Source organism: Marmota monax, unplaced genomic scaffold (genome assembly GCF_021218885.2).
Source record: "Marmota monax isolate L192 unplaced genomic scaffold, Marmota_monax_Labrador192_F-V1.1 WCK01_AAM20220418_F8-fsc00432, whole genome shotgun sequence".
Lineage (NCBI taxonomy): Eukaryota > Metazoa > Chordata > Mammalia > Rodentia > Sciuridae > Marmota > Marmota monax.
This window is the reverse complement of record NW_026693953.1, coordinates 275298-289435: the sequence shown is the minus strand read 5'-3', so window position 1 is coordinate 289435 and position 14138 is coordinate 275298. Positions and strand designations below refer to the sequence as shown.

The 14138-nt window shown below is 42.0% G+C and overlaps 1 protein-coding gene across 22 annotated transcripts in view; it reads right to left on the bottom strand.

Moving 5' to 3' along the window:
* Ikzf1 (IKAROS family zinc finger 1) overlaps positions 1-14138 on the bottom strand; it is a 96762-nt gene that overhangs the window by 29756 nt on the left and 52868 nt on the right. For 13 of the 22 annotated variants that reach the window (XM_046463908.2, XM_046463905.2, XM_046463904.2 and 10 more), the window contains one exon: positions 5893-5952. The exons of the other annotated variants lie outside the window; for them this stretch is intronic. In XM_046463908.2, coding sequence (XP_046319864.1) covers positions 5893-5952 — 60 coding nt within the window. The remainder of the gene's footprint in view (positions 1-5892; positions 5953-14138) is intronic. 22 annotated transcript variants of the gene reach the window in all.

Here is a 14138-nt window from a genome sequence, read left to right as displayed (position 1 = left end):
ATAAAGTTTACAGAACTTACCTGGCACTAGGCCCACAGTATTTTTAGGTGCACTTGACTATTTAACCCTGAGAAGAACTGCACAAGGGAGCTACTGTCATTATCCTATTTTAAAGTTGAAGAAGCTAAGGCACAGAAAGGTTGAATTTGTTAAGGTCACACAGCTAGTAAGTGGCAGAGCTTGGAACTGACTGCAAGGGTACCTGGCTCTGGTGCCTACCTTTCTAACCACTCTACTGCCAAGGTTTCCTTATGAGCTCTTTGGAGAAAAGACCTACAGACAAGTTAGGGAGTGAAAGGAATGAACTAGAACAGGGACCCTAGCAGCAGATTTGGAAGCCCCAGAAGTGATGATGTTCTCCTGCCCCTTACTATCAAACCTGGCATTGTGTAAGACCATCCTGAGATGGGCTTCTTCAAATGCTGTTTCTTACAGAGGTCTAGAGATCAGAGACTTAGAGCACCTTGCATCTCAGCAGCCTCTTACTTACCCTTGTGCCAAAGACAAAAGACCAAATCCTACTAATGTGGTCACAAAGAGAGATGAAGCAGGCAAGTGCGGCCCATCTGCCATCCAGGCAAAGATGTTTCCTGACTGCTGAGTTGTCCAGAATCAGTATTCTCCAGTAGGTGCTGGTATCTTTGGGGGCAGAAGCTAATTCACTAGAAGACTCTTATCATTCAACACTGTCAGCATTAGTCTTGCCATGGTTAAAGTGTCCCCTAGAGTCTCATAGCTAAAAAGGCTTGGTTCCCAGGGTGATGGTGTTGGGAGATGGACCCTGCAAAAGGTGGTGGCAAGCACCACCCCTAGGTAATGGAGGCAGGCCATAAGGGACTGTGAGGCTCCCGTCACTCACCACATCCTGGCTCATGATGTGAAGGTCTGCTCCAATGTCTACTCCCTTCTATTGCCATCTGGCACCCTCACCAGACAGTGTTCATGGACTAGAATCTCCAGAACCATGAGCTAAATAAACCTTTTGTCTTCAGAAGTTAATTGTCTCCGGCATTTCATTTTAGTAATGCAAAGCTGACTAATGCAGTGACTTCAAGAGGAAGAAAGACCTGAGCTAGCACACCTGCTCTGTCTTCCCATGCTGCAATGCAACCATAATTCCCTCACCAGATGCCAAGCAAATACTGGAGGCATGCTCTTTAACTCCCCAGGCTTCAGAATTATGGGCCACACAAACCTTTATTTTTTTATAAATGTAAAAATATAAATCTGTTATAGCAACAGATAATGGACTGAGTCAAATGTGCACAAGAAAGATGATAAAGCTGTAAAGATCTATGTGATCCTTAAATCTAGGATTATTTTTAATTATCTACCTTGTGGGCTTTTAAAAGTGAAACTGGAGCACTCTGGAGCCCAGTGGACCAAATGACAGTTAGTGTGACAAGTTCTTCCACCTTGAGAACTAAGACACAGGGCTGTAGCAAAGCATGTGAGATAGAAGCTCCCGTGGATGGAAAAGAAGTGTGGGGGTTTTCTCATCCCCTACAGAAGAACATGGTGGTGGGATGATCCACTTAAGACGTTCCCCACTTGGCTCTATTTCATTAATCTTAGAGACAACTAGTTACAGAAAATTTCCTCTGGCTTTCCCAAGGGCCCATGTGCACATGTAGCACCCGAGCACCTTCCAGTAGTGACCCTTGCTCTTTTGCATCAAAAAGAATGGTGAGTACCCTTGTGAGTCTCTGGGTGGTCTATGGCATGTGTCACTGAAGTCTGTGTGGGCACTTTCTGCAGAGGAGCAGGACAGCAGGGAAGCATCGGCTGTGACCTCTGGGTTTCTGGAAGCAGGAACGGAAGTTCTGCCATAGCAGGTTGCTTGCATAAGGAGGGAAAGCTAAATGTCAGGAAGGAAGCAGATGAAGAAGGGTGGGGGATAGCATGCAATGGATATTGCCGTGAATACCACAGACATCCTCAATGCCTGGAGACTTGATATCAACCACTAATTTTGCCTAGGGCTCATTGAAGGCAGGACTGTCATTGCTAGGCTACACAAGAGTGTAACAGACAGCTATAATAGAAGCCAGAGAGAGAGAGAGAGAGACTCAAAGGCATGAGAGTCTATCACAAATTATCCTGAGATCAATATGGATACCCAGATGGATTTGTGTAAGAATATATTTGTATAAAGAGATCCCTTACACAGATCTGTATGAACAGCAGTAAGAATTTTCAGCAATGAGAACAGGTATCTCTGAGAAGAGAATGAAAGCTGCTGAGATTTTCTTAGTCTCTGAGAAAAAGACAATATCCCAAGATCCTTGTGGGTAAAGCTAAAGAATGCTAAGTAATGGAGATGTGGTAGAGGGCTCCCCGGCAGCAGACCGAACATGGTTCTTACACAGGAGCTCGAGGGTAGCTTGCAGGAGTTCTAGAACAAAGGGTACCACAGTGGTGAGGACAAATTCTAGGCTACACTATGACTGAAAAAGTCCAAGAGGAAGGGGATGAGCCGGGGCCAGGGGAATCTGTGAGAAGTGACCAGGTGACACTCAGCACAGGGCATACCAGATCCAAGCAGTGTGGGGGTTTTCTCTAAACAGGTAGGGAAGGCCCTCACATTACTGTGTACAAATGTAAACAGCGCACTTGTCATGTAGAGGAGATCAAGAGATTTCTGTTCACTCAAAGAGGCGTCCATGAAAGTGGGGGTCTCCATGTAGAACTGCTCAGGGTGGTACTGTTTTAAAGTACTGTCACACTCTCTTTGAATATAGGGAATATACTTATAAATATTTTGTAAACCCCAACCCTACTCCACACTTAAGACATCAATTGAGCTGATTAAATATAGAACATGAAATAGGGACTTGTGCGTTGCTTTCCCTGAATGCTCTGGCTCAAGCCAGCTTGAGCTCTTCCATTGACTGAGGGATAATGGACACGGGTCCAATTTTATTATTCAACAAACATGGCTCATATTAAGAATGTTTGCAAGCTCTTAGTCAAAAGCTATGTTGACTTCTCACATGCTATTTAAAATTAGGACAAATTAAAATCCTATTGTCATGAATTTTAGAGGTCTTCTATGCTATTGGTAACCCCATAGTTGTAAGAAAGGCTCCAAGCTCTGAACATGACATGGCCCTTAGCAGATAGCAAGCTGCATTGAGGAATCTGGAGACTCCAAGGAACTCTGAGGTCAACAGAAGCCAAGAGGCCTGGATTGGCTGCCAAGCATTATGTTCACTTGTGAATAATTAAACATTTTTAATGCATAGGCATAATGTACGCTGGCAGCCCCACCTCACAAAGAGGTTGTATTTCCTCTTCATTTTCCTTTCCTTTTTAGAACATGTCTTTATATTTACTGGAAAAGTGTATTTTTGGTACCAAGAATGCATTTTGCCATTGAAAAAGTATCCTGAAAGCATCACTCCAATATAATCAGTTCAAGACAGGTAAGCTTGAAATGCACAATATTTTAAATAAAAAATGGGAGATACAAATATCCTTGATACACTAGTGATTAGTAAGTAAAAATCAAATTGAATAAAAATATTTAAGATTTACCTTGAAATTATCTATGGTAACTGACTGAAATTTGAGATGAAGAATATACACGTTACCCAAAAAGGTTTATGAAATTTAAAATATTTTAAAGGCTAATAGAATCATTTATTATAACTTATCATTATTTAAAATGTAAAGTTTTTATCTTGCCAAGGTGCATTATTTGAACTACTCTTCTTATTTGATGTTTTAAGCCTTTAAATAGAATAAAGTCAGAGAGAAAGACTGTCGAAAAAAGAACATTGGAAAAGAGTATAAAAAGAATGAGTTTCAAGGATATATATATATGTCTTACTCAAGTATCTAAGGACACAAATTGGAATAAAGATAGTGGAGGAGGTCAAAGAGATGGTATTTTAATTTCTTCAAGAAAGAAGGAATTAGGTGTTGAAGGACATGGGAGATAATTCTTCATCATGACCACAAGGTGGTGATATTGACCTAGAACAGTTTGGTTGCTGTAGGGTGGGGGCATCATCAAAGTTAACCAGCCAATGGTGCAAAGGAGGATATTTACAATTTGGAAATGTTAGGGGGGGAAGTGAGTTCATATAAATATGTTATGAACACATTTTTATAAATATGTAGACAGAAAGTATCAAAATACATATCATGACTCATAAAAGCTCTGGGAATCATATGTATTCACATGCAGCAATTTTTGCATCCTGAAGGTTGCCAAAAGATATGTTTGAATGTTATAATATTCTGGGGACTACCCCTTTCTCAAGACTTAATGGAAACATGTTAAGATGTGGGGTTTTTGTTTTTGTTTTTGTTTTTGTTTTGCACTGGGGATTGAACTCAGGGGTACTTAACCATTCAGCCCCAGCCTTTTTCTTTTTTCTTTTTCTTTTTTTTTAATTAAGAGATAGAGTCTCACTGAGTTGCTTAGGACCTTGCTAAGTTGCTGAGGCTGTTTTCCTGATTCTCCTGTCTCAGACTGCAGAGCAGCTGGGATTACAGGTGTGTGCCACTGTGCCCAGAATTATCTTATACATGTGCTGTTTCAAAACATTTTAACAGTATTGTTCATCTCATATTAATATGACTTCCCTATCCTGACACCATAATTTCCAATGTTTATATATGCACATACAGATATTCACATAAATAAATAGTTATATAGGAATACACATATATCTCACAGAAATAAATATGAAGCTACTATTCTGAAATTGAATCAAAGGGATATCAGTTGAGAAAGACTTCTATAAACTTTTAAACCTTAAGTCATTAATCTAGTATGTGAGCAAAAGTATCCTTGGATTGATAATGGTGTATCCTTTGGGTACCAAACAGACTTGTTAACTAGGGTGTCAGAAACCTTTCTTTAACTATTACTGACACCTCTTTTATATGAGACTATTTTTATAACTGTTATAGTATCAATGAGCTGGGCCTGGGGTGTAGCTCAGTGGCATAGTGCTTGCCCAGCACACTCAAGTCCCTGGGTTCAATCCTAAGCACTGAAAAAATAAATCAAAAAACAAAACTCCAAACAATATTTACAAGCACAACCTGTTTTCTGATATTGTTTTGTAATATTTAGTAACAGGGGATCCAAAGACTGAAGTCCTAAGGGAGTTACCAACTTGTAATACTTTCATATTCAGATCTCTGTGCATGCTTTTTTTTTTAAAAAAAACTACATTCTCTATTCTTTAAAGTACTCCTGTAAGGCATTGCCCAAATGTATTTTATCATTTATCAGAAAAGAAAAATGAAATTAACATCTGCTTCTGGTTTAACAGTTCTGACCAGAGAATGTCCCACCCGCACCATGTGGAAATCCTGTGCTTGTTTACACCGCGAGGCACCCTGGAGAATGGCCGGGAAGCCTATGATTTCTTCTCTCAGTTCTGAAATTAATACTCCAGAGCAAGAGGAAGACAGTATGTTTCTTTCTCCTGTCCTCCAAAATTTTAAAAATTATCTTGAAAACGTTTGATGGTGAAAGAAAAAGTATGGCCATTTTTTTTCATTGCACTTGATAACAAGGAGATAATTAAAAAATAAAACAAAAACTGTTCAACAGCATCCATGAATAACAGTTCCATCAGTACTACCCTTACCCTCTCTTTGCTTTTGCTCACTAACATGCTCACCAGCACATCTCTCAACTATCTAAACCCCACTGAGGCATTTCATTGTTTAAGAGATGAAATGTCCCGGATGGTAGATGTTTCATGGACAGGACAGTCAACATTTAACAGATAAGTTAAATAAGATAACATTTTTTCAAGTGCAAAGGAAAGTGTGGATGATAGAACATGCAATTCACAGTACTGACATGATGGAAACTGAGTATGAAATGAGCATGTTTCCATTTCTAGAAGCAAAACATATACTTACGAGAGAAAGATTTGGGAATTATTGCATGAAAATCCCTAAAGCCATCAGCCCCATATGTAACTGCAATAAAAAACAAGGCAAAAAGAAGCTGGATTGTAATACCATTAGAGATACAGTGAGAGTTAAAGACAGCATTATTTTTAAAAGCATCCTATTGCTCAAAATGACTGGGTACCTAATAATCTATTGTTGGCTCTCTAGCAACAGAAAAGCATTGCTCAGGCCATGACATTATTTCCTAAGAATCTGAACTCAGAGCATTACACCACAAAGGGTAGTTGGAGCAAGCTCTGAGGACTTCAACATCTTAGAGGCAGTAACCCCAAACATTTCAGAACTGTGAGAAACCTTTCATTAGTGTTGGTCTAAGATCTCAGCCTCATCATAGCATCTCAAGTGAGGCCATGTACCTCTACAAAAGCAGTATGCTTTTTTTCATGGGTGGAGCATATTGCAAATGTTCTTTATTCAGCTTTCTCTTAGAATCATAGAAAATGAAAAATTTTCCATGCAACACATTGGGTGGGGAAAAATTGTTTTCCCCTACTTCCAGAATGAGCTACCAATTTCGGTTGGTATTTCTTAGTAGCTGCTTTCATAAATGGTATCACCACCTCAAATGTTCAGGTTTTTAACTGTTCCACAAGACTTGTTTCCAGGGACCTATTTCCTAAGATTGGTAGATTCTGCACATGGGCATGCAGGTGTGTGCACACATGTACAACCACAAATGCACACATGTTTTTCTCTCCAAGAGTCATATTCCAGTGACTACAAGAGTTATGTGCACAATGCAGCTGCTAAATTAAACTTGTTGGATGAACTGCTGAATCAGCAGAGAGGATTCTGAAGCGACCTTAGGAAACAGACCTATTTATCAAACTCCACTGTATTCCAAACTTACCTGACCAGAGACCTTTCCTTTTCCCCCATGAAAAACTTTGTAAAATATGGAGATCATGGGCAAATGCAGTTGGAGAGACACTTTCAAACCTGCTTCTCGGCGTGACTGGCTTAATTATTTGCTAACAAACCCTTGCTCATCATCCGTTAATTTTGTTCCCTGATGGCCTAAATCCTATGGATGCGATGTGATTGATGTCTTCAAATAGCAAATAATATAATACCAATTTTATTATAACCTTTGCTGTTCTTGTCATCTTCACTGAGCTCCAAATGTTTATATAAACTCTTCAACTTCAGTTATTCTGTGTCTGGGGAGCAGGGACATCTGTCATCTTAAATAATGGGAGAAAAGGCAAATGTGTTTTAAAGGGAATTATGTTTTAAGACGGGGATATTACAATAGGCAAAAATGGTATAAAATTCTGATTAAATGACAGAACACAGAGATGCTTCTGGTAGTGATGATAGTGCAGATATGGTGCTTAAATATGACTTGATTTGGAAAGCTAACTTCCTAACCTAGCTCTCTGGCCACACAGCCACACCATAGCCACCTGCTGTATATTCACTGATAGTCATGGCAGTGGGGAGGTATTACACATGGTCACTGGTAAACTGAGAAGTAAGGGAGCAAAGAGATTAGAAGTGCATAGAGTCTGTCCCGCATTGGCCTCACCATTAGAAATGTAGACTTGTGCAGTGTTGGGTAAGCTATCCATAAGCCTGGAAATATGCAATCTTGTCAGAATGCTTTCTATTGTGTGAATTACCATTTACTATAAAGACTATGACAGTGCATTACTAGACATTAAATGCTAATCACTTTCCAAAGCAATCAGATCTTTGCCTAGTGTAATTCAAATTAGCCTCATTTTTGTCTTAAATATTTAATTCCTTAAAAATGACAAAAAGTTGAAAACTAAAAATGTAACTGTCAAGTTGTTCTACTTCTGCCCAATAAAGGTGAATTGAGAAGAATATACTCTTGCTCATGCACCATTCACGTTCATGCATACAACCTTCTGTGTTCAGGAAAAGGAGTATGTGTTATTCTGTATGGACAGGTAATGATACAAACAGCAAAAACTCTAAGCTAACTCCAGTGTCTTGTGGTGGCCAATCAATCAGAGCTTTACAAAAGTCAGTGCTTATAAAGCACTTTCCATAAACAACCTTGAATTGAACCTTAGGGCACCATTGCGCCATAAGGGGATAGGCACCATCACCATTTTGCTGGCAAGGAAATATGAGGTCAAAGTAAATTTCTGGAATTTTCCATCTTGGTGGTTAACATGTAAACATGCAAATCGAAGACCCTGTCTAGTTAGTATCTGACAATCAGCATTCAGAACACATTTTCCCGTTCCATCTTTCCTTGGCCGGCACAGGCTTTTTGGAAGCCAGGTCTGTGGTGCTTGAGAGGCACTGGAAAGTATGTAGGTTACTGCAGTTGTGTAAATGTGAATACACACAGGTGTGCACACATGCTCATGCAGTTACACTCATCTGTACACGGGCACACAGGAGTAACAATGCACTTACCAACAGTCTCTCAAACAATGAAGAGACTGCCAACCGATGACATGAAGGGTGTGGCCAATATGACCTCCCCTGCTCCACCCCTTGGGTGGACCTCAAAACAAAGCCTACATTCCTTACTGTCCATACAGGTAGGGGCCAGAACAAAGACTGAAGGGAGGCACATACCCAGTGATCACTGAGAGTGCCTCATGCTCCATGAGCTGGCTGTAGTGCCTGGCAATATTCCCACACTGCTGCTGGCAAGCTGGGAAACAGGCCATAGAACCTCATCACTCCTTTGAAGAGCTGTGCAGGTGCAGTGCTGCTCTGCTCCTACATCTAAGGCTTATCATACAGTTCAACTTTTTGCTCCTCTTACAAGCAGTCATGGGGGGGCGTGGGATCCTGGAAGTCATTGGGCGATTCACTCTCAGCCTGTTCCTCATTTCTTTAGTAAATTCTGCCCCGAATTTAAAGCCATAGTTTTATGAAAAGGCACAGATAACAAAATGCATTGAAGTCTTTTTCCAAGTTTTCTAAACTTCATGAAATACATTTTTCTTATCAAGAATTAAATTTAACTCATTTGGTGGGAATTTCTGTTTCCAAACGTGTTGTGAAATTTTTCATATAGAATGCTGTGAGCACCTTGGATTCTGAGTCCTATTCAGATTGCCAAATTGATTAACATTGCAGGAGGAAAAAAAAAAAGGCGGGGGGACATGCCCACAAGAACACATTTCAGTTTGCATTTACCTGTGTATATCATTATAAACTTCTGCTGTTTCACCTGAGAGAGAGGCTAAAACCTACTTGAGATTTTTGAAATGAGAGAAAGGAAATATGCTTCCCTTTCAAGTCTAAGGACAGTGACAGTTTTCTAGTGAAGGTAAATTATTTCAGTTTGTTTTTAGGAGAATTTAGAAATATGCTGTAGCTTGACGTTTATGGGTATGCCTTAAGTCGTATTAATCTGTTAGTTACAATCAAGTCATTACTCTTTTTTAAAAACATTTATTTTTTAGAATACCTTTATTTTATTTGTTTATTTTTATGTGGTGCTGAGGATTGAACCCAGGGCCTCGCATGTGCTAGATGAGCGCTCTACCGCTGAGCCACAATCCCAGCCCCAAGTCATTACTCTTTTATGAACTTGCCTACATATGGTTTGCAATTACCTATAGGGTAGAGGCACAGCCTAACCCAGTGGATCAGCTACCAAGAGAATCACAGGATTGGGGCAGCAAATGAAAGGCAAGAGGAGGATCAGGTCTCCCACAGAACACCTGGGCATGTTAATGCTTGGGTACTGGTCATATCCTGAGTAGAGGCCAAAGCCAGAGGCTATTAAAATTGTTCCATACCTAGACATCTCACAAATGGATGGGATTTCTCCTGGGAAGTGAATGCTACATAGCTGGCATTTGCCATTGCTTGTTCAAGGAAGGTATTGCCATTTCAGTCTTTTCAGTCTTGTGGAAGAGGCAGCTTACCTACAAACAACTCCAATGTCATGGCTTTTGAGACAAAGCTGTGGAGTATTGATGTGAGGTCTCACATCTATAATGACTTACCTTTCTGCTGCCCTTTCCACTGCTCGCCTAACTACAGGGCAGGAATGGCTTTAACTACTGTCTCTTCTCCCTTTCCCTATCCACCAGTTCCTTCTGATCAGACTTAAAGGGTGTTCTGTCTGGGGGTCCTCTGCAGCCCTATGTTCTGCATGTCCCCAACAAAGTATCTTTGAGCCAGAGGGTTCAAAAGTGTGAAACAGAAGGCAAGAAGATCTATGTCCAGGGGCTCTGATGGCAGAATCCACCTGGGCTTCATCTTGCTTACTGCTCTTTCATCCCTCCAGGCTCCAGAATGGCAACACCCCACTCTAAATGCATCCTCTTCCCGGACACAGCTTCCTTCCTACGTCCTCACATGTGCTAGTGTGATTGATCTAGATTCCATCCATTCTTACACATGTGGGTTTCACCTCTATCCTCACCTCCCATAGCCATATTATCTCAGTTCTTTGCAAATGTCTCCCTTACTGTTCTCCAATCCCATCCCATCTCACATATCCACAAAGTCACTGGCATTGTTTACCCAAGGCTGCAGTCCATATCATCTCCTGTGTGTATTTCCTGCCCACCATTTAGCATTTGGCTGGTACATGTGTGCATCATAGGGCCCTTGCTTTCAGGGTCTCTTGCCATCTATCCTGCCCAGTGGACTAGATAATCATCCTCAATGTACACTTATTGGGTCATACATAACTTCCATTATTTCTACTGTTAAGATGAAACAAACTCTCCAGTCCTGGGTCAAAATCTGTCTCTTCAGAAACTGGACCTCCTACAGCCCTGCTGTCTCCATTTGAACCTCTCTAGGATGAATGCCCAGCTCTGGAAGTTAGCTGTCCCCAGCCTAATTCTATGCCCAGATAATGGTCATGAGCACATGGCATCTTCTCTTCCCACTTGCTCTCTGGCATAAGTAACAAATTTCATACTATTACTTTCTTATGATAACTATAGAAATTGAACATTTTCAGAAATACATTGCAGAAAGTTTGGTTTCTCATGCTGGTAACTTGGTGCAGTTCCCAGGAAACATGGTGCCTTCAGACCAAGTTAGCAACAGGGATGATCATTCTTGCCATTATTTGGTGTTGTCTGTTATTTCAGCCCACATGGACTGCTCTCTGTTTGAATGGGTCCTCTGGCTTCCTTTGGCCTGTGTCCACACATTCCTTCCATCTCTGAACCTGGATAGTCATAAGTTACCAGATTACAACAGTGGCCATCAACTCATTCATGGAAGGAAGAGGTGGCTGGGCAGTGGAACAAACATGAGTGTCAGGGCCAGAGGACAGCTTGACATTGAGTACTGCCTCCCACTAGCTGTGTGAACTTGGTTAAGTGCTAACTACTCAAGAGACTCAGTTTCCTCATCAATCAAATGGGAATAAACATGTCTGGCTTGGCAGGTTTGTGGGAAGACTCATTGTAACACTCATAAGGTCCCTCCTTGCTCTTCAGCAGGCACCACAGGGACAACGGCACTGTCACTATCTGCTTAGTAGAAAGCCACGAAGAGATAACACCTTATCTTCTTCTCAGCAAAGTCTCCAGGTCCTATGGCATTAGCTACACCCAAGTAACATTCACCAAGTTTCTCAAGTGGGAACAACAGTAGGGAGCATGCTTTGTAGTCCACCAAAGGTGAAGGAGCAAAGACAGAGGACCTGGGGGAACACTCCATGTGTCCTTCAACCCTGAGCATGTGCAGCTGCCCCTTCAACTCCCATTGCTCCCAGTACTGACCAGCTCCATCTGGGATGTGGTCAAGGTGACCTTCCTAAGCACCTCATTTGCCCTCACGGTGTTTCAAGCTGACAGGTTGAAAGACCTCTGTGGTTGCTTCAAGAGGGACTTGCCAATGATGGCCAAAATCACTTTGCTTAATTCCTAGATCCAGGTATCTGATCTGTCTTCCAGAGCAGACAGCATACAGAAGGTAACAGAAGATGGGAGAGACTGATGTCTGTCCGTCTCACTCTCAATGTGGCTCAACTGGTCCACCTGTCCTACTGTTGTTTACATTTAATTAACACAATATTAAGTTTCCCAGTATGCTAATTAGGCTAGAAAAAGCTCTGATTGATAAACACAGGGCTTAGAAAGGGAAACGTGCACCAAGATTTTTCTACAGAGTACAAGGAAAGAACAGGTACAAAAATGATGGTTCCATTTATGGAATTATCTTTTAATAGTCATTTGGTCTGATCACCTTAGAATCATGATATGGTGGGGTGTACGTTCAACAGGCTTAAAAGAAACCTTAGGGATATTTCCTAATACTATATTCTTGCTTTTTTTCATCTTCCTTTTTTAAAGATCTATTACCTTTTTAATAAAAATCATATTTACTTGTTTTCATTTACTCGAAGAACACCAGCGAAGTTTCTAAACACCACTTCCAAGTTCTACGGTTTCAGGAGAATCATGTGAAAATGAGAAAAGGGGAGAAGAATAACAAAAACACTGAGAGAACTTAGGTCAAGCTCTAAAAACAGAGAAGGAAATGGGACGTTCAGGCTTACTCCTTATTTATCATTTATCATAAAAAGACAATGAAAATGGGAGAGGAATAATCATAACACACCCCCCTGCCCCGTTCCCATGAGGGTGACAGTGAGGTCCCAGATCGAAGTAAAAAATTAAATTTTAACTAATTTCTCATTTCAAATTTTACCCCAGTAAGGGACATTTCTACTGGTCACACACAGGACAACATGGTAAGGGAGGGAGATCGTAGTAAATAACAGTTGCACAACACAGCGTGGACTGAGGGGACTGGCAGCAAATACTGTAAGAATATTTCTATGGCCAGCAGGACTCTGTGCTTCTCCTTCCAATGTCTGGGTCCTAGACGGTCAGACCAGAGACAGCAAAGGCCCCCTCTGCACCGCCAATGGATGGCGGTGTTCATGTGTGACATGGAGCCACAGGGGAAGAAGGGCACAAGACAGGGACATAGGGTTGCAGAGTTCAGCAGTCAATAGGGTACCCATGGTATAGGTCACAGATCAAGAGCTTGATCCACTGCCTGGGATGTGCTTTGGCTGATGCATCTGCTTATGGGAGCTCTTAGTCTGGCAAAACCAAGGACTGAAGGCAGAAGGAAAAAACGTTGACTGTTAAACTTGACCTGACTTCCCGAAATATGGTCAACACAGCAATGAGTTATAGGATGTATCACTCCATGATCTAAAACGAGGGCACACATGCAAAGAGAAGGCTGAGGAATAAGCCCAATTCTGTTGCCTTTGGCCCCTGAAGCAGTCAAGTGACGAGGACATCAAGCGGCTCGGCTCCTCTGAAGCCTCTGCCAACACTCACGGCTATTCCCTCCCATACCCAGCACTGGCTCTGTGTCAGCCTAAAGATTCCAGAAGCCCAGGCTCTGCTTCAGGGAGGCCAGAGATAAAGTAATCTCCCCCAGGACACACAGAGGGTGGATCCTCTGCTGTCCCTCCCTTCCAGAAGCCCAACGGGTCCCTGTCAGAATTCCAAGCAAAGGGTGACTCAGCAGAGGAGGAGGAGGGAGAGGAAGGATGTCTCAGGGCTGCATGGCCCATGCCCACAGGTGTGGTCCTGCACACTGTGGGTTTGCGGATGGTTGCTGATCTTTAAGGAAAGAGTGTACTAGTGAATAAGGCATGCTCAGAAACCCTGGGGAGTCAGCAGGCCTCCAATGGCTTTAACACACTGCAGGTGGCGATGAAGCCTCATTCTGGCCTTAGCCACTTCTTCCTGTGCTCCTCCCATGAAGCCTGTTTCTCAGGCTTCAGCTGCGGTAGTGAGCCTCTGGGTAGTGTGGAGTGGAAAGTATAAGGCCGCTTGGCATGCCTGTGACTGAGCTGGTTATCTGTGGAAGGGAGCAAGTTTGGGAGATGTGGCTGGAACTGTTGCACAAGGGTTGGGGTGGATACACCTGGCCTGGTAAACTAGCACACACAGGCATGTGTATAGGAGTGGTCATAGGTGTTTATGCAGGGTATATATGTGAGCTGGCATGTGGCACACCAAGATTGTTCTTCCTGCACATAGATTTACCAAGGCAGTTCAGTAAAGTAGCATCAGTGGACGGCCCAATATAAAGACTTTTCCATTAAGGAGGACAGCATTGCAGACAAGTTATATGACCGCTGATGTTCTGAGCCCCAGGTCAACTGCACATCACCGTGGGATACATTCCCACAAATCCTAGTTCTGGGAGCAGGAGGTTACAGAAAATGCTCAGAAGTCAAACTGGGCCTCTGT